At 52.7% G+C, this 20,690-nt stretch overlaps 2 protein-coding genes across 4 annotated transcripts in view; one reads left to right on the forward strand and one right to left on the reverse strand.

Annotated features, from left to right (window-relative positions):
- Positions 1–4,753, reverse strand: part of PML (PML nuclear body scaffold) — a 58,111-nt gene extending 53,358 nt beyond the window's left edge. For all 3 annotated transcript variants that reach the window (XM_037502132.2, XM_037502135.1, XM_037502134.2), the window contains exons 1-2: positions 4,625–4,753; positions 2,206–2,672 (exon numbers count right to left, since the gene is read on the reverse strand). In XM_037502132.2, coding sequence (XP_037358029.1) covers positions 2,206–2,672; positions 4,625–4,753 — 596 coding nt within the window. The remainder of the gene's footprint in view (positions 1–2,205; positions 2,673–4,624) is intronic.
- A 3,394-nt stretch (positions 4,754–8,147) lies between these two features.
- On the forward strand, positions 8,148–16,787 carry STOML1 (stomatin like 1). The gene is given in 8 exon segments (XM_037502137.2): positions 8,148–8,293; positions 8,296–8,319; positions 9,794–9,900; positions 10,896–11,045; positions 11,349–11,552; positions 14,325–14,520; positions 14,967–15,179; positions 15,671–16,787. Coding segments are annotated over 8 exon segments (1,194 nt in total). The 5' UTR covers positions 8,148–8,187; the 3' UTR covers positions 15,865–16,787.
- The last annotated feature ends 3,903 nt before the right edge of the window (positions 16,788–20,690 follow it).

The following is a 20,690-nucleotide window of genomic DNA, read 5'->3' on the forward strand; positions in this document are numbered from 1 at the left end:
ACTTATAAAATTATTATAAGTCATAAGTTAACTATGATTTAAAAGTTCAAGACATACGTGAATAAAGCTATAAAACCTAAATGACATGACCAGAGGATAGTTCTCTCCAGATTTAACTCAATTTCAATGAAACTGTATGTTCTGAAACTATAAGTTTTTTGTTTGTTTGTTTGTTTGTTTGTTTGTTTTGTTTTGTTTTTAGAGGCACGTATTTTATTTATTTATTTATTTGTTTATTTGTTTATACATGCACTGGGTACAGTCAGAAGCGCGGGAGGGTGAGAGAATTCACCAGCGCCAGAGCAGGGAGCAGAGCAGGCAGAAGGACCGAAGTACACTGCTGAGGGTAGCAGCGGGCGGCAGGAGAGGTCTGCGCGCCATGTGGGACCCTCCTCCGGAGGCAGGGGAGCAGCTGGGGATCGAACCGGCGCCGCAGAGGCTGCGGGGAGCTTCACAACCCAGCGCTCAACCGCTGCGCCACCGGGGAGGCCCTGAAACTATAAGTTTTAAGAGCAAAAATTGTTTTGAAGAAGAATGGAAATTTGCCCTATGATATATAAATTCCTCACAGTAGTAAAGATTAGCAGAGGAATAGTCAGATCACCAGGGCAACAGACATTCACAAATACACCCAAGACTACATGGGTATTTAGTGCTTGAGAAAAAGGGCATTTCAGATCAAGGCAAGAGGGACTATTCAATAAAAGTTAAGACAACTGGCTTTCCATTTGGAGGAAAAAAAGCAATGACAGGATTCCAACCTTATACCATGCACAAAAATAAATTCCATATGAATTAAAGATTTAATTACAAAAACAAAGCAAAGAAATTGTGAAAACAGACCATAAGAAATGTTTAACATTGGCAAAGGAAAACTCTTTCCTGGGATGATCAAAGCCAGACACCATAAAAAAAGAAACTGAGATATTTCACTACCTTAAACTAAAACTAAAAACAAAATGCCCCATATTAAATCCAATGAAAACATTTACACTAGAACAGACTTAAACAAATGAGGGAGTGAAAACAGGCAAAGGACTTAAATATGCAATTAATAAATAGAGAAATGCAATGCTCAATAAACACTTCAAAGTCATTGAACTTCAACCTAAACAGTAAGCAAAGAAATCCAAATTCAACGATAATATTCATAGTCAAGGAATCTGAGGGAAGCACATTCAGTGAGTGCAAGGGGGATATCCAAACAGGAGACTGTCACTCTTACCTCAGCAGGAACAAAGCTGTGTGTCCCCAAGCATTAAAGAATACCTTCACTTGGCAGGCAGATCCTCCAGAACCAGCTGAGACTACCAATGGAGGTTGGGAAGGAGAGAGTGGCTAGCAGGGAAGGGAGGAGAGAGGTGGGGTGGGGTCATGGGGGAGGGGGAGAGGGTGTCAAAAATTCACATAGGTGTGCTACCTGCTTGACTAAAAGGGCGGTCTTCTAAGATCATCTATTCCTATTTATCTATTTAGTCACCAAAAAAATCTGGCAACATGTAAAACTGGTTACAAGGGTTCTCTGGATGTGGGGAGGGAGAAATGGTGGATCTGGGTGAATGGGGCAGGGTGGTAAGGATGGGGACCCAGGGAAAAGAGACTTTACTTTCCCCTTGTATAAATTTTGTGTGTAATTTTTTAACCATACAAATGTATCATCTACCAAAAATCTGAATTGAAACCTTGTACTCTCTAATAATTACAACTGGATCTGATTTTCTTTTCCCATACACACTCCCAGACAGCACAGTATTATCTGGGATTTTGACTTTTTTCAAAAGGCAGAAACTTCCTACACCTCTTCTAGAATTTAAACTTCCGTGGCATTGCTAAAGGAAAATTCCCTTGCGACTTTCTAAAGGGCAGTTTGGGAACATGGATCAACATGTGAAATTTTCATAACCCTTCAACCCAACAAAGACATTTCTAAAAGTTTATCCTAAAGAAACTGCTGGATAAGGGCGCAAAGATGATCCTTGTGGCAGAATGCATCACGGGGGAGAACTGGAAGCTGGCCTTGCACTTGCGTGGGATTGCATAAGCTATGGGCATGGCTACAGAAGCCTCTTGTCTATGGACCACATTTCCAGGTGCAAGACTCCCCTGGTCCCCCTTCTCAGAACTGTGCCTCTGCTGCTTCCCCAACCCTCCACCTGGCTCTTGGATGTAACACCCCGTGTTACCCAGGATGGGTCACCCGCTCACCTAGTCAGAATAGGGGGGCGGTGGTTGGTGTTGAAGCAGAAGATATTGCTGGTCTTGCGCAAGTCATCCAGGAACTCACGCACCGACTGGCTGCGGAGTTCTGCCAGGGGCCGGATCTCATGCTTTGCGTACCACTGGTGGTACGCAGAACACTTGGTACATATAAACTGCTCGCACTCAAAGCACCAGAAGTCAGCCGCCTCTTTGCAGCGGGTGCAAAAGGCCTCCTGGCCCACGACCTGGCGGTACATGGACAGGTACCGCTGCAGACTCTCGAAGAAGACGTTATCCAAGGCCCTTGTGTTGGCACCTGGCGGTCTCGGGGCTTGGCAGATGGGGCACTGCACACTCTGCTCCTCCAGGCACCCTGAGCACAGCGTGTGCAGACAAGGCAGCAGCTTGGGGCACTTGGCTTCTGTCTGGCAGCCCTGGCAGTTCAGGAACTGGAACTCATCCTCAGTGGCTGGCTGGGGAAACCAGAGAGGGAGTTGAGGTCCGAAGGCCCAGGTGCCCCCCGCCAGACCAGACACTGACCACCATGTCTGCAGGTGGCCATGGGCTTCATACTCCGTTCCAGTCAATCACAGTAATTGCAAACCCCAGGTTTATCAGTATCCTAACCCCTCATTTACTCAGACCTTTCTGCTCTCTCCACAATTTAATAAATATCTCCTTCTCCTCAGACACAGTACCAGACCCTGAATACAGGAGACTTCCCTGGCTTCAAAGAATTCCATTTAGAAAAGATATATATTAAGTACCAAGCTCCTATAAAATATTTAATATAGTTTGGTGCTTTCTCAAAAGGTGAAACTACCATATCATCCAGCAATTCCACTCCTAGATATATAGCCCCAAAGCAAGGACCCACAAGGATATTTGTACACCCATGTTGACAGCAGCATTTTTCTCAACTGCCAAAGATGGACACAAGCCAACTGTCTTTAACAGATGAATGGATAAACAATATGGGGCATAAACATAGGATGGAATAGCCTTTAAAAAGAAGGAAACTCTGACACAGCCTACAACATGGCTGAACCTTGAAGACATCAGGCTACGTGAGAGAAGCCAGGCATAAAAGAACAAATACTGTATATTCCCACTTTTTAAAATTTATTTATTTTTACTTATTTTATATATTTTTACATCATTTTTCATTTATAGTCCCCCTGAAATTCCCACCCCCCCATGCACCCCTCAACTCTCACCATGGCCCCTTGTGCTCTCTCCACCCGTGTTTTCATCCTACTCACTCTCCCCCCTGTAGTGTGTCTCTGATTTATAGTTGCCTGTTGATTTTGATTTTTACTCTACCATAATTAGTTTTTTTCCTGATCCCTTATTTGGATCCTTATCCCCACTTCCGGAGAACATCTAGGCAAATTCACAGAAATAGAAAGTAAAAGTTACCAGGGGCTGGGAGCAGGGAATGTTTTATTGCTTAAAGGGTACAGAGTTTCTGTTTGCCATGCTGAAAAAGGTCTGACTATGGATGTGTTGTGGTTTCACAACATTGTGAATTTACACAACACCACTCAGAAATGGTGAACTTGGTAGATTTTATGCTATGTATATTTTACAGCAGAAAAGTAATTAATGCAATACCTGATGCCTGAGACGCGTTCATAAATGTTAACTAGTACTGTTCAGAATATTATTCCTAGTGATAATAATGCAAATAATAAAAGTTACTGCCGCCCGGTGCTATTTCTTTTTTCACGAAGGGGAGAGTAAAAGGGGCTGGAAGAACACAGGGCCCTGATCTGAGTCGTTCCCTTGAGGGCGGGTGCTGGGGTGCCTGTCCAGGAGACTAAGGCAAGCTCCCACCCTGAGAGCCCCTGAGGTCGGGGGCTTCGGGTAGTGTTGCAAGAGAAATGGCTGGGAGGCTTCCTCCAGGAGAAAGCACAGAAGTTGTGACGCTGTAGCCAAGACACCCCTCGCCCCGCCAGCTCCCCACTTCTGGCCTGGGAACTTGGGTTCTGTTTTTCAGGTCCCCCACTTCTGGCCTGGGAACTTGGGTTCTGTTTTTCAGGTACCTGAGACAAGCCCCTAGCTTCAGGGTGCACAAGCGGGGTCCTCCCTCCGTTCTCCCTAATCGGGGATCCTTCCCCAGGGACCATGAGGCCAGTCCACCGGGGTGGGCGGGGAGAATCCGGTCTTGGGTGCCACCGCCCCTCCGCGGATTTTGTGCACCCCCTGTACGGAGAAGTGCCGTCTAGACAGGCTCCCCCAGCGCCCCTGGTTTACTCCCCCCTACTCCTACCCCAATCAGGAGTGCCAGGACCCCCAAGTCCACTCTTTCCCCTTCATGTCACTCTTTGGGGTCCCTGGGCAGACGCCCCAGCCCCTTCCTCCTCTCCCCCACCACAGCAAAAACAACAAAAAAGCTCCAGCCCGTCACCCCAGCCCCGAGTACCTCCGGGGGGCCGTGGCCGGGGCCGGCGCGCTGGTCTTCGGAGAGGGGCTCCGGGGCGGGCGCGGGGGGCGCGCGGGGCGCGGGGGGGCCGCGCTGGGGCGCGGGCGAGCGGGCGGGCGCGGGCTCCATGTGCCTGGACCCGGCGGTTTCGATTCTCAGCTCTGCGTCCAGAGGCGCGAGCAGAAGCCGCAGCTCAGCGAGTGTCGCACGGCCCCGCGCTGCCCATGGAGGCCGCCCGCAGGGGCGGCGCCTGCGCGGGCCCCGCCCGGAGGAAGCGAGGCGGGCTGGGGGAGCCGGGGCGTGTCGGGGGGCCGAGCCGGGGGCCTGTCGGGGGGCCAGCTAGGGAGGGGCGGGGCGGCTCTGGGGCGGGGAGGCCCTCGGTGGGTCTTGGAGACGCTCTCCCAGAAAGGGGAGCGGGGACATGGGGTGAGGTGCGCTGCTGGCCTTGGGGCACAGCCTGCGTGCACCGGGGAGGCCTGCCCTGGCCCTGAGTTAGCTCAGTCAGGTTTGCCCCCAGGGGCTGGAGGGCGCGGTGGGGGGAGGCGAGCCTGGAGGTTGACGTTCATGGGTGTAGGGGAACTGAGATTTTCATGCTGTGTTGGGCTGACCGGGAAGGACAGGCCCCAGTGTTATAGGGCAGGGAGAGGGGCAGCCCAAACCCCCGCAAACCTGCCTATTCTACATGGGTTCTGCCATCCGCCGCATCAACACAAAACATAGGAGACTTTAATGGGAAGGAACTTTAATAAAACTAGGAAACAATACAGGTAAGGCAAAGAGTCTAGTTTCTAAATGAAGCACCCAAAGTTACCCGTCCCCTCGTGGGTAAAAGTCCATCCAAATGGGATTGGCCCAGAGCAAGGCCCCAAAGCCTGCCACAAGTCTGAAGCATCTTCCAGTGGGGACCCACAGAAAAGGGTCACAAACAACCGGGCAAGCCCAGAAGGAAAAGAGCAAAATCAACATCAAGATAAAAGCTGCCATGGTCACCTCCCCACGGGTCTCACCCACATCTGTGTCACCCAGTCCACGACCAAAAGACAAGCGCAGTTTCTTCACGTGTCTCTAGGCTCCATGCGCCTCCTCCAGGTCTCCTGGCTCCATCCTGCTTCCTTCCTCAGTCTCTTCTGCAGCTTCTCCTCTTCCTGCTCAGCTCCACCCTCCCTTGGGAGGGGCAGGGAACCTCCCCCTTTCCTGGGGACCACCCTGTTACACCAGGGGGACATGAAGGAAGGGGTGAGGGGGTGGGGACTCACGGGGTTCAGGGTTTGTCTCTAAGACTGAGGAGGGCACGTGTAAAGGCGTGAGGGTTTGAACGGGAATCTGTGGAGGAACTAGTTTCGTTTTTTTTCAGGTTTAAGAGAGGACGCATGAGCAATGTTTGCCAAGGCCTGAGTTGGGGAGAAATCCTAACTGAGATGCCAAGGAGGCTAGGAGGAGTGAAGCTAGGGATGGAAGCATCACAAGGCCAGAACTGGAGGTGGGCGTAGAAATGATTGAACATGGTTGTTAAACCAGCTACAGCAATGAAAACCCCTCAGGCAGGGACCAGAGATGGGGATGTGGAGACTGGGGCCCTTGGAGAATCACTGGCTCTTACAAACTAACCCAATCACACCCTAAAGGTGACTGATTCACAACAGATAACAATTCCACAAGGGCCTCCCTGGTGGCACAGGGGTTAAGATGCTACCTATGAAGCAATCCACAGCCACTGCAGCACGAGTTCAATCCCCAACCGGCCACGGAGAAACCCACATGGCGCAGCAGACCTCTCCTGTCTCCCTGTTGCTCCCCTCAGCAGTGTATTTCAGTCAGTCTGCCTGTTCTGCTCCCCACTGTCTCTGGTGAATCCTCTCATCCCCTGCATCTCTTGCCTGTACCCCAATTCTTGTATAAAAATAAATAAATCTTTAAAAAATAATACAAAAGAATGAACCCCTCCCCCAAAGAAGAACAATTTCTGCACTGGCAAAAGACAGCTCTCCTGCCCACCTGTACTATGCTTTTTCTTTTTCCTTTTCCTAACAAACCTGTCCTTTTAAACTGTAAACTTCGTTTGCCTGTGTCTGTGCAAACACTGTCATCTCCTGGGTAAACTCACCTTGTGCCCCTGAAAGAGGAATTCTGGTGAAACTTTTCTCTGAGGTAACCCAAGGACCCCAGTCACCAAAACAACATCAAGATGGAGCAGTTCTGTGCACAAGACAGGGGATCCCTTAAGGAACAGTGTGATTTCTTGTGCTTGTTGGGACAGACATTCTGACAACATAGGGATGGGTGGCCTCATCAAGGACTGGGGCTGTGGAATGCAGACACTCGCTGGATACAGTGGAGACAAGAGGAAGAGGCTCATGCCTTGTGTGACAGCTGGAAAGTCTGTGGATGTGAGGCTGTGGGAGCCTGCCCTACCCTCCAGCCTGCTCAGTGCTCACAGGGTTTTAGAATAAATCCATTAAATCTGGAATAGCGAAAGACCACCACCCGTGAGCAGGCACCTGCAGAAGGGACCTAGAATTGGGATATGGCTGAGGATTGAGGCACAGGGCTGGCTTCTTTGCTCCTTTGGAAGACAGCCTGCTCTCTGTTGGAAGTTAATACTTCTCAGAATAAATTCACCATTTATATTCAGATTTTCTCAAGCCATGAAAAGGCAGGTTACCTCTGGCACCTGGACCAAGGAGTGTGCTGTTTTCCGATCTGCAGGACCAAGCATCTCCTCTGTGGTGCTCTGGAGGGCCTGCCCCAGGACAGGACCATCCTTAACTCTGCTGTGCTCCTGAGGCCTGTACATGTCATTTCTCTCTTTTTACGCCATTGTTCAGGCCCTCAGGCGCCACACATAAATACTGACACCCACTCTGCGCCAGGCCCAGTGGGGACACAAAAAGTAATAATTTGCTGACCATGCCCTGGAGAAACCCTAATTCTAGATAAGGACCTCCCCACCAGCCATCCCAATATTGGGATTTTTTTTTAAGATTTATTTATTGGCTGAAATACACTGCAGAGGGGAGCAGCCGGAGAGACAGGAGCGGTCTGCCGCGCCACGTGGGTATCTATCTCCCCAGCTGGGGCTCAAACCCGCACTGCAGAGGCTGCGGACAGCTTCACAGTGCGGTGCTCAACGACCTGCGCCACCAGGGAGACCCCCAATATGGGATTTTGGGAGGGAGTGCTGAGCGGACTGGCAGCATCTTCTTGGTGCTGGAGAAAACTTGCTCCTGAAGAACCCTTCACAGAGCCCAACGTCCCCTCTGCTCCTACGCTCAGGCCCAGCGGCGAGCGGGAAGCACAAGCCAGGACTCTAGCGCGCCCCCTAAGCCGAGCGCGCAGCCCACCCCCATCCCCGGCGCGGGCTACGCGGTCCTCCGGGCGCAGGGGGCGCTGTGGCGGCGGGGCGGGGCCGGCGGCGGGGGCGGGGCCCTCCTGACGCAGGACCGACGCCCGCGGCGCCGGGGACACCGGAAGCGGCCGCGGCGGGGGCGGGGCAGCCGGGGTCGCTGGCCGGGCGGCGCTGGGCTCGGGGCGCTGGGCTCGGGGCGTCCTCCCCGCGCAGGACCATGCTCGGCAGGTCGGGGTACCGCGCGCTGCCCTTGGGGGATTTCGATCGCTTCCAGCAGTCGAGCTTCGGCTTCCTGGGCTCGCACAAGGGCTGCCTGTCCCCGGAGCGGGCGGCGTGGGGACCGGGGCCGGTGAGTGGCCCCCTGCGCGGCGGGCCCCGGGGGGAAGCTGGCCCCGCAGGCCCGAACCCGCCGCCTCCGAGGAGTCGGTCGGCCCAGCCGTGGCGGTGCCCGTGCCCAGGGGACGCGATCCGAAGAGTGGCCTGGGCCGCTGCTGGGTGCAGGGGCTGCGGAGCTGGTGCCCCGGAGTTTTCTTGCAGGAAGCCTCGCCCCCCCCCCACATTCCTTCTCGGTTCTTAGCAGCCCGTTAGGCCTGGGCCTTGGTTTTACGCCCCCGTTTTGCGTAAAAAGAAGCCGTGGTCTTGGGTTAATATGTCACCTGTACGCTTAGGACTCCAGGGGGCACCTCGGGACGCCCTGAACTTGACCATCTCCCTGTTTCCTGAAGATGCACAGGCACAAAAAGGCCATGCTGCCTGTTGTTTCTGCTCAGGCCTTGTCTTGCTGCAAAGCCTTGTGTAGTTCCCTCCGGCCCATAGCAAGATACACAGGATTCAGCCTTCCTCAGCCTGACAACCAAATCCTGGAGAAATTGCTTCTTCCCTGAACCCTCTCCTAAAGAAAGCTGCCCCTATCCAAGGGTCTCTTTCCTTCAGAGGCATGGGGCAGAGACTGCATGAAGGGAGACTTAGTTAATTCTGGGGTTTGGAGAGCCCAGAGGGCTTATGGGGTTCCTGGGAGTAAGGAGCAGAGGGTCCTGTCTTGCTTCCTGTGCAGGGTGGGGAGGAGGGATCCGAGTAGAGGGTGTCCTCATCACAGATTCTGGAGCTCCACTTCCATCCTTGGCTCCTGGTTCTCCAGAGACCTTGACTTCTGGCTCAGATAAACCGCCCCTTGCTCATTCTCCCCCTCCCCACGTGATGCTGGCTTAAGTACAACTTGCTTTTGATGGTTCTTAGGGCATTAAAATGGGGTGAAAATTGTGAGCTCGGAAAAGACATCTTAATCCTCATCTATAGCTCCTGTTGACAAGCCATTAACACTTTGTCTCTGAGCTAAAGCATTATCTCCAAAAGACTGCTTGAAAGCACATGGCTGATGGTAGAGTAGGCATGTGTTATGCCAGTGGCATTCAGTTCAATCCAGCTGGTGTTGACAGATGCCCAGGTGCTCCTGGCTCTGTGCCAGGTATGAGTAGGCACTATAAACCAGACAAAGGGTTTGACTCCTGCATGCCTCAGTGAGCAGAGCATCGCATGGATCAGCTTCTCAGACCCAGTGGCTGTTGCTTGAAAAAGAGCCTGGTGAGGGTGGGACTTCACACAGATTAGTTTTGGTGTTTGGGAAGAGGGAACAGTGCTTCAAATAGCACCTGCCCAAAGATAGGGGAATATTAGGCAGGGAGGTAAACTGAGAACCCCAAGAAGGAGAGAACCACTGAAGGGGCAAGTGGGCAAAAAGTATACTTGACCAAGTTCACCTGCATGTGGCTGTCCTGCCAGATTTGGTTGGCATTCCTTGACTGCTTCTGCTCCCTTTTCCCCAGATGCACCTCAAAGCTGGCCTTCCTGCCTCTGCCATGGCCTCATCAGTTTTCTGGGATTCTTGCTGCTGATGATCACCTTCCCCATTTCTGGCTGGTTTGCTCTGAAGGTAAGGCTGGCTGGGTCAGTCCCGAGGGTGGTTGGGTCACACTAAGAGCTTTAGTATTGATGTATGAATTCTCTGTCCTCTGCTCCCTTCCCCTCAATATTATATTTTCACACCTCTTTGAAATGGACCAGGCAAGGATTATTCAATTCCATCTTTCAGATAAGGAAACTGAGGCTCAGATTTGTCCAGTGAGCGGTAGAAACAAGCCTTCCCAAGTTCCCAAGTCCTAGGGTCTAGACCCAGGATTTAAGGTATACACAGACCTCTTTGCCAAATCATTTTCAACAAGCGGTGGTGTGGATAGGAGACAGGTGAGCTGTCCTTGAGTAGCCCACCTAAAAATGCAATGACTTTGGACACTAGGCAGGCCTTCCTTCTGTGCGGCCCTAGGCAACCGTCAATTTCGGTGCCATTCCTGGCGGTCCCAAGCCTTTGGGTTTGGTGTGGTCTGGAAAGAAGTCCATAGAACATGTTCAGTCCTACTCTTAGAACTGCCTTTGAAACAAAAACTGTGTGACCTGGGGCAGTTCCTTTGCCTCTCTGGGCCTTCATTTCAGCTTCAACTTATTTACTTCTTTGAGGACTTCGGAGATCTGAAGTTGGCAAAGCCCTTCCTCAGGGTTGCTGTGAGCTCCCTGCGTGCCGCTCCCTCCTCCCTCTTGCCCTAACTAACCCAAGAGCAGACAGCTTCCTGGTTTGAGTCATGTCTAGCTTGAGATCACACAGACAAAAAGTGTCTGAGAGGATCAGGTTCGTACAGCGTGAGAGTTGAGACGTGGCCTTTGGAGGCGATCAGGACTGCATTTAATCTCACCTGTTTCACTTTGGTCCTGTGTGATTTTTTGATGAAGCCACTGAGCCTCCCTGAGCCTGGGTTTACTCAGCTAAAAGCAGAGCCAAGGGTGAGAGGGAGGGAGGTGTGACAGGGACCTGGGCAGATGACATCACCAGCCCAGACTTAACATTTCAACCCTTTCTCTCACCATCGTGAACAGATTGTTCCCACTTATGAACGGATGATCGTGTTTCGACTGGGCCGGATCCGTACCCCACAGGGGCCTGGCATGGTTCTGCTCCTGCCCTTCATTGACTCCTTCCAGAGGGTGGATCTGAGGACACGAGCCTTCAACGTCCCTCCCTGCAAGGTGAGGGGCTTCTCAGCTCCCCTGGAGAGAGGGCGTGGGGGCTTGTGCAGAGTATATTGTGGGTACCATGGCCTGCGAGTAGCCATCTGGGGGCAGGGAATGAGAGAGGGGTGATGGAGAGGAGGCCAGAAAGTCGAGGATGGAGGCTGGGAGAACGTCTTTGCTTTATATACCTGATCCTGTTCACTTTGGAACCCCATTTTGCCCATGAGGCGTTAGCTTCCAGGTTGGGGGGTCAGTAGGCCTGCCCTCCCCTTAGCCCCAGTCCCTTGAGTATCTCCTTTCATTCTTTTCCCCCAACAGTTGGCTTCTAAGGATGGGGCTGTGCTGTCCGTGGGGGCTGATGTCCAGTTCCGCATTTGGGACCCAGTACTGTCTGTGATGACCGTGAAGGACCTGAACACAGCGACTCGCATGACGGCCCAGAACGCCATGACCAAGGCCCTGCTCAAGAGGCCTCTGCGGGAGATCCAGATGGAGAAGCTCAAGATCAGTGACCAGCTCCTGGTAGGTCGCTCCTCACGGAGTAGAGTTTGGTGACTGGCACCTGAGCCTGGCTCTCCCTGCCAGGGCACTTTTAGCAAAGCATCACATCACTCTGGGCCTCACCCAAGACTGTCACCGTTTTTGAAGAGCCAGTGGGTCTGGGTGGGGTTCGACTTGAGGAATGGAAGAAGGGTGTGGGCCATAGTGATTCAGGCAAGCCTCTCTGAGAAGTAAAAGGGCTGGCTTGAACATGAGGAGTGACCTGGCAGAAAGTTGGGCTCCCTACCTGGGACTGCTGAGCAATACTGGGTCTCTTGCTCTTGCACTCTCAGGGCAGCAGGTAGGTAGAAGGAGTGGGGTCCCTCTGACCCGGTTACCTGGGGCATCTCATACCTCATGGGGCAGCCGTGTGCATTTTGTGATTTGGGGTGGTTTATTCTGAGCAGAACAGAGGGACAGGAGGACATTTGAACCTTTTCCTGCCTCTTCCCATATGGGAGCAGGTGTCTGCACTGGAACTTAGCTCAGATCCCTCTGTGACGAGGTGGGAAGTGGAGACAGCCTCACTCACCTGTTCTCCCTCCCCTGTCCTCATAGGGGAACATGGCAGAAGCTTCCCGCAAGCCCTTGCCCCCTTGGGCTCTGCTTTCCCCCCGGGGAACTGGAGTCGGGGGACAGACGGGGCAGTGGGGAAAGGCTCGTCGTGGTAGTCCAGTCCCTTCAGGAGGTGCATTCACCAACTGCGTGAAGCTGCCAGGAGAACACTGTTGGTGCCCCTAAGTGTGCGTGTAGCATTTTCTAGTTTTCAGTCATTATGCCGGTGCCGGTGGAGCTCAGCCTCACACTTGCCGCAGCTACTGTGCTGCTGTTGTATTTTGGAGGAAGGAAAGCCTGACTCAGAAATGATGTGTCTTGCCCCAAGAGCCACAGGCAAGGCCACAGCTAGGCCGGAGCCGCCCCCAGCCCGCAGTCGAGGGCCCATTCTCACATGACTCAGTAACGAGCTGGGAACGCTTTGTCTTCATGAGTGCACGTTCTGTTTTAATTTCTCGTCAGGAGAAGAAAACCGATGGCAGCCTTGCGCATTGCTGCGTGCAACAGCCTGAGAGAGGCAGTTTGGGGGACGTCAGGCCCCCAGCAGATGCTCCTGTCGGTCAGGCCCCCTGCCCAGGGGAGCAGGGTCTGTGGCATGTCACAGCGAAACCCCGGGAAGTCCAGCCCACTTCCCTTAAGCCCTGGGTCAGGCACACATTGTCCATCCTCACATTTCATTGCACTTCACGCCTGGAGGCGCAGCACACTCCCACGCCCGGACTCCCCTGAGCCGCTGAGCCGCCCAGGCCAGCAGCTTCAGCCTTCCCTGCCGCATCGAGCCCCCACCCCACCCCACCCCATCTCTGCAGCGGGAGCAGGGCTTGCTTTTTCACCCTCAGGAGAGAAAACTAGGACAAAAACTCTTCCAGCCTCCTTCAAACTCATTCACATCTGCGCTGTTTTCCCCGCCTCACCGGAAGCACCCGCTCTCTCTGGGTGCACTCGGCGTGCTCTGGGCTCAGGACCCAGCTGAGCCCTCCATCCATTCATTCTCCTTTCTGCCCAGGCCTCCTCTCCCCCAGCCCTCACACACGCTCCCCTTCCTTCTTTCCTCCTGTCCTTTTGCAGGCCACCCCAGTTTCCTGAGGCTTCACTGTGACCTCCCTCTTAATAGTGCAGCGGCACTTCCCGGCCTTGCCTTCCTCTGCGTGGCAGCAACCCGGGACTCTGCAGACCCAGCCGCCCGCTCTCTGATCCTCTGCTTCCCTCGGCTTCTGTTGTTCCTCACGCCTGCTTGTCCTCCTCCCATCCCGGTCACTCCTAGTTACTCCTTGTCCTCGTGCCCTTTGGTTTGCAGGTGCCCATTAATAGGCGCTCCTCATCCACGACCTCCCTGGAGAGCTATTCCATCCGGGGCTTTTAGCTTCCCTGGATGTTGATTTCTCATTACACTGTGCCCCAGCCCCTTTCCTGTACCCTGACCCCTTCATCCAGTTGCCTACTGGGAAGCGGACTGGCTCCTAGACACCGCAAGCTTAAGGCTTTAATGAAAGTGATCGTCCCTCCCCACCTGTCTCCCCAAATCTGTCTCTCCGTGTCCACAGGTGAACGCCGGCCCTCACGATCACCTGGGAGCCCACACCAAGACACCACACTCCTCTGACACCTCACACACAGGCAGCTGACACAGTGGTCGTGCCCTTCCCTCCGTGTGTCGGCTTCACAGCTGCCCCTCTACCTCACACCAGGTCTCGTCATTCCTGCCTTTGATTTGAAACAAAGTCCACGACCCCCCTCAGCCCTCTCCAATCCAGCGTCCACATAGCGGCCAAGAGGCTGTCTCTAACAAGCAAGTCAGCCCTGTCCCCTGCCTGCTACATTCCCTGGGGCTCCCCATTCCCCCAATCCACACTTGAGGATCCTGCTAACTAGAACTGCCATTATCACAGTTCCCCGAATGGGCCAGGTTTTTGTGTCTGAGCTTTAGCACTCTCTTTTCCCACTACCTGGAAGGGCCCTGGATAACTGCTCCTCCTCCTGGCATCACTCGCCCTCTGTGTCTCAGGCCCTGCCTGGACCTGCAGATGGGGCAGGCCTTCGGCTTGCACCTGCCCATAGCTGGGTTGTGATTGCCCTCCACCTGTGTCCTAGCCTGGTGCCCTGCACCACCATGTCCACACGGCCATGCTAGCCTGCCCAAGGTAGTGTTTCAGAAAGGTTTGTTGAATGAATTCCTTTTCTCCATACCCTGTCTTCCAGTTGGAAATCAATGATGTGACTAGGGCCTGGGGCCTGGAGGTGGACCGTGTGGAGCTGGCAGTGGAGGCTGTGCTGCAGCCCCCCCAGGATAGCCCAGCTGCACCCAGCCTGGACAGCACTCTCCAGCAGCTGGCCCTTCACTTCCTGGGAGGAGGCATGTCCTCGGTAGCAGGAGGCCCCCCGCCTCCGGGGTCAGGTGAGGACTTCAGGGGAAGAAGGTGGGGAACTCACTGGCGCACTCAGCTTGGTGTCTAGCACAGGCCGAGCTTTGCTATTTGCATCCTTAACCCAGCACCTTTGTGCAGTGCATACCCTGTACAGCTGACCAGGCCACCTGACTCTAAAACTGGCCAGAACTAAGCCAGTAAGAAGAGTCCAGGTATCTGTGAGCGAGTGGGGCCTTTGGGAGCTGCAATGGCAGGAAGCAGTAGTAAAGGGAAGAGCTTTACATTCAAGGCTGCAGTAGCTTAGAAAAGATGTCTGGGGGGTGGTTAAGGCTGAAAATTCTTCGTAGAGGGGAAAGTTGAACAGAGGCCTGAGCAAATCTCAGAGGGAACTGCCCCAGGAGACCACGGTGATCCTGACATGGGCTGCACATTCACCTCTTCTGCCTTCCTCCCCAACCCTGTTGGCCACTCCCAGCTGACACCTTGGAGATGGTGAACGAAGATGAGCTGCCCAGCCCTCACGTGGGTACTGCGCCCAGCCTGAAGCAGCCTTTGGCTGAGGGGCTGCTGAGTGCCCTGCAGCCCTTCCTGTCTGAGGCCCTGGTCAGCCAAGTCGGCGCCTGTTACCAGTTCAATGTCATCCTGTCCAGTGGCGCCCAGAGCATCTACTTCCTGGACCTCACTACAGGTGCAGCCGCTCGCCCTGCCCTCCCTGCCCACCCATTTTCCTTGAACCCCCACCCCGCTCATGGTTCTTTTTTAGACCATCCACTGTATCTACCAATAGTCAGGGGTGAACCGCTAGTGGTCAGGGGCCTGGACACCATTTAAAGACAGAATTATCCAGGCCTCGGTCTCCCTGCAGTCAGCGGGGCAGCACAGATAGCCCGGCCCCCACACCAAGGGCCCCATGCATGTTGCTGCCTGCAGCCGCTGCTCAGCACTTTGTGCCTTTTCTTGCCTGCTTCTCACCACAAGCCAATGATCGAGGGATTATCAGCAACCCCTGTTTCTCCGGCCAGGAAACTGAGTCTCTGTGTGGTCCTAATAGTCCCTGGAATTTGAATCCAGAGTATTAGGATTAACTCCGCCACTCCTCCCAAGACACACGCTAATGAGCCCCCCTTTCCTCTGCCCCATAGCTGCCCCCCACTAATGTTGTTTCCTTTCCCCTCACAGGACAAGGGAGGGTGGGCCGCGGGGTACCTGACAACATCCCTGACGTGGTGGTGGAGATGACCGAGGTGGACCTGCAGGCACTGTTGTGCAGGCAGCTGCGGCCCCTGGGGGCCTACATGAGCGGGCGGCTGAAGGTGAAGGGCGACCTGGCCGTGGCCATGAAGCTGGAGGCAGTCCTCAGAGCCCTGAAGTAGACGCTTGGCTGATAGTCCAAAGCCCAGCCCTGCGCCAGGCATGGAGCCACAGGGGCATCTTGGAAAGGAGGTGCTCTACCTCGGATTATTGAGGCCTGAGAAGTGTCAGGCCCGGCCAGGAGCCAGTGAATGGAGACTGGGAGACGCCTGAGGCCGGGAGAGGCTGTGTCACATTGCCCTGCCCTTCTCACCAGCAATGGTGGTCTGGGCTAGTCTGCCCATGTCAGTCCTCTGCCCAGTGCCCAGCCCTGAGCTGGGTACACAGTGCAGTGACAGGACAGCCAGCCCTGCCCTGCTCTTCTGGCACTGGACTGGAGAAACAGGGCCCACACACAGCCTGACAGCAGCTGGTTTGACCCCAGTGCAAGAGAGCGGAGCGTGTAGGCCAAGCTCCAGAGGGGATGATCAGAGAGGCTGGGGGTGGGAGAGGGGAGGCAGCCACCAAGAAGAGGCCTGCTGTGGGAGGAATCTGGGGACCAGCCCAGCCTGCCTTCCTGATTGCAGTGCAGGCCCAGGCTAGTGGGGGCGGGGTGGGAGGAGGGGGCCTGCCCCTGGCCTGGCTTCTGAAGACGTTTTGACTCATCTACCAGCGCCCAGCTCTGTCTTGCATGTCTGACAGGCTGGGACTCAGGGCAGCATGAAGGAGAGCCCTGCTGTTGTGCTTCTTACAGAGATTTGAAAGCTTCAAATAAATGTAATATTTACAATGTGTTGGAGAGAAATGAGGGTGTGGTCCAGGAAGAGGTTCCTGGAGGCTGATGCGAGCCCTCGTGATCCTCATGAATCACCCCAGATCCTCTTCCTGCTGAGGGTCTCCAAGCACCTGGAGAGGAGCAGGACTCTGCTCCTCTTTACAGTTGGAGAGGTTTGCCACAAAAGGTGGGTGTGGTGTGTAAGAGCTGGTCCCCAAACATTAATGAGGCAGGATGGGGACTTATTTTGAGCATGGAATCGGGGCTGCTGTTAGCTTCTCCTTTTACACCCCGGGCGCCGGTTCTCCACATGTAGAAGGGAAGGAAATGGGCGTGGAGGCCTGCAATGCCCTGGGAGCCTGACTGGGCTTCTGCACCAGTGCTCCAGGCCAAACCCCAGAGACCCCAGAAAAGGGACCTTTGACTGCGTCATCCTAAAAAATGAATCTCATGACCTGGAGAGTCCTGTGGGGATAAAACCAAAATCCCCGCCTCCCACATAAGGAACGGCCCTGGGCACCAGGCTCCTTTTGTCCTTGCCTGTGCCTGCCTAGTCCCTGGTAGACCTCCCTGTACACAACACACAGTTTTGGGCTTCAACTCCAGGTCCCTTCCCCTGGCAGCTCCCTGCCTGCTGCCCCCGCCTTTGTGCCTCTCTCCACTCTTCTGGAGGTGCCTCTCCCGGGCTGTCTGCTCAAAAGCCTTATATCCAGGCCCTGCAGCCACCGGTGAGCCTAGTGGGGGCTGGCTCTTTCCCCCCACCTGAGCTTTCAGAGCTGAGGGGCTATCACTGTGCCCAATTTTCCTACCTGTGTTCCCCATCTTTGATAAGTGGCTGAACTCCCTGCTGGACTGTGAGCTTCAAGGGGGGCAATTCCCCTCCATACAATTCCCCTCCATACAATTCCCTCCAGGTCTGTATGCCATGCACCATGGGTTCATGGAGAAGCCCCGCATCTTCCTGAGGAAAGCAGCACCTCCCTCCAGAGCTGCCCCTGGCAGGAGGATGACCTCACAGCTGAGGGTAAACTCCTCAGGCTTTCCCTGTGGGGGTGGGGAGACACGACATTTCAGGGAAACAAACTTCTGGATGTCTGTGTGGGTAGAAAGCAAAACCTGCCAAGAACCAATAAAACCCCCTCCTGTTGGGGAGATCCCCTTGTTGCCCAGGCCAGGACTCCAGGAAAGGGAGGTTCAGGGGACTCTGGTTGGCTTTGGAGGAGTGAGCACAACCTGCAGTCCACAGCGGGAGGACCTGAGGACCCAACAGGGTCAGGGTGTGAGGAGGGAGGGAGAGGGTGCAATCAGAGAAGGCTTCCCTGAGGAGGTGATAACCTGAGACACTTGAGTAATGACAGAAGGGGAAGATACAGGGCCAGAGATGAGATACCGCACCCCTGTGAGGATCCAGGTGTCTGATTTGGGGAACTGGAACCTAAAGTATGAAGGGGCTGGGTGCAGGGGTTTGGGGAGGGGATAGAGAGAGTGGTTACGGTTTGCCGAGCCTGTCCACGTGCTAGACTGAACACCCTATTTTTTATTATTTTTTTCCTCAAGATAACCTGGCGACTAAGAATTAAAATAGTATGTTTTGATACACTAATATCATTTCATTTTGATGTTACATTTGTTTCAAACGGCCAGGCTCATACAAGTTTTTATGAATCCACCCGTGAAAAATCTGCACAATCATCACAGATAAAGTCTCTGCAGAATCTTGACTTCTTCTTTTTGCCAGCTCCAGCGTTGGCCTCTGCAGTCACCAGACTTCTCATTCTGTTCTCACATTCCTTGAGCTGTTTCCCTAAGGTCTTCTTCTCACACAGGCTATGTCTTGCAAGTCTATGTTGGGGCTCATTTTTCATTTGTATCATCCCAGGAATCGTAGATCATGCCAAAGACGTTGTCTGGTCACCTCCTAAATGGGTTCTGAATCCAGATCCCTTTCCTGTGGTTCCCCACCAGAAGGCGCTTTATTTAGACTTGTGGCAGCCTTTCAGGCCTCCGTGACCCCGCTCGGGGCCAGCCCTATTTGGCTGGGCATTTACACACGAAGGCATGGGTAACCTGGGGTACTTGATCTGGAAACTTTATCCTTCCCCATTTCTGTATTAAAGTTCCTTTCCATTAAAGGTTTTATGCACTAGAGACGTTCCGTCTTGCAACGAGTGGCAGAACCTATTTAGAGCAGGCAGATTTGGGGGTTCCAGGGTACCCCTCAACCCTGCCCTCTAACAAAATTACCCAGTCTACTTAAAGACAATAAGAATGTTGATATCTTTATCGGGATCACATTAAATATGTGAAATACTCTAAAATTGCAGGCCTGATGGTATTGAGTCTTGCTGTCCAGGCACGTGGCATGTTTTTATGTCCTTCGGAAGTTGTACAATGTTCCGCACATTGGATTTAAACATTTCTTACTATGTTTGTTCTTCAGTGCTTTGTCTTTCCTGATGCTACTATAACTGGGGTCTTCCTTCCATCCTTATCTGATCAGAAATCACTTAGGACTTTGTAGGAATTTTTCACCTTTCTAATGAGGTGACCCCCAAATATGTCACTTTGGCACGTGGATTGTCTTGAACCAAAAGCAATGAGAACCCAAAAGACTCCAGACGTGCTTTGTACTCCTGTCCCACTTAACCACCTGAAGGAATTTAGTTGATGGCCTGTCCCAGCAAGGAAGCTAGCACCAGAATTAACTGCAGCACAGGCTGAGCCAGGCATGACGGACAGGGAGGGGCTCAGCAAAATCTGCTGGTTAAAATTCCCCTCGGTCCAGTTCAACAGATGTTTGCCAAACACGTGAACTTTTCCTCTTTCTGTGAATAGCTGTCCTTCCCTTTCAAGTCCTGTACTCTACCCCCTCCTCCTTGGTGCCAGGATAACGTAGCAAATCCCCATTTTATTTTCAGGATCTTTCATGTAGATTCTCCTGATACACACACTTAAGCTGCCTCCCCCCCTCTTACGAATCTCTGATGTTAATTTGATTATTCAACCAGCCATGAAGGAAGGGGGACTCTCCCCTCCCCAACACTAGCTTGCTAGCTCTGCTGGGCTGGCCCCACTCCAGGGAGCCAAATCTGACCCAAAAGGGCGAAAGGGTGTGGAAAGTATTTCTTTTTCTCTTCCTCTTTGTTATTTCTATTAAATACCTTTCTGTTTCCCTGTTGCTCATTTATTCTCTTACAACCTGTCCCTTCCCTGCCACCCCTTCCTCTTAACCTCAGAGCCGGCGTGGTGTTTATTAATGTCAACTAGTTTTGGTGAATATTTTATCGCTATGTAAATGTCCAGCATTTGTATTGCTCTGACTCACTTTATTGCACCTAATTCTCTCAAACTTCCTCCATTTTGTTGAAGATGGTTGCATTTCGTCTTTCCTGATAAATGAACAGTATTTCTTCCTTCAGTATTTCTTGGACATTAGGGCCACTTCCATGCCCTGGCCACTAGAAATAATGCTGCCCTGTGCACTGTGAGACACTTGGAGTTTTGCTTTGGTGACTAGATGCCCAAGAATGGGACTGCTGAGGTCTATGGTATTTCCATTTTTAGTTTGTTCAGGTAAATCCTGATTGTTCTCCAAAATGGCTGCAATGGTTTACATTCCCACCAAGAGTGTAATAGGGTTCCTTTTTCTCTGAGTCATCTCCAGCACTTGTGATTGGAGGTCTTTTGCATATGGGCTATTCTTATGATGTGGTTTTAACCTGCATTTCTCTAATTGGAAATGATGAGCATTTTTTCTTATGTCTGTTGGTCTTCTGGATACCCTCATTGGTGAGTTGTCCGTAAGTGCTGCCCGCTTATTAATTATGTTAATTATTAAGTTTGATTTTTTATTATTGAATTGTGAGGTTTTTAGGTGTATCTTAGATATTAGCCCCTTATCAGTTGCATATTGTGTGAATATTTTCTCCCCTTCAAAAAGGTGTCTTTTTATCTTCTTGTGTCTTCTTTTGCAGTATAAAAGCTTTTTAGCCTGAGGTGGTCCCAATTATTTATTTTTATTTCCCTTGTCATCGAGGTTGAGTCACCACATACATCTTTATTGTTGATATCATGAAACATATCACCAGTTTCCTACTGTATTTTCTTGCCTCAGGTCTTATATCTTAAATCTTT

The sequence above is a fragment of the Talpa occidentalis genome, unplaced genomic scaffold, assembly GCF_014898055.3.
Source record: "Talpa occidentalis isolate TD23 unplaced genomic scaffold, MPIMG_talOcc4v2.1 talOcc4.11, whole genome shotgun sequence".
NCBI lineage: Eukaryota > Metazoa > Chordata > Mammalia > Eulipotyphla > Talpidae > Talpa > Talpa occidentalis.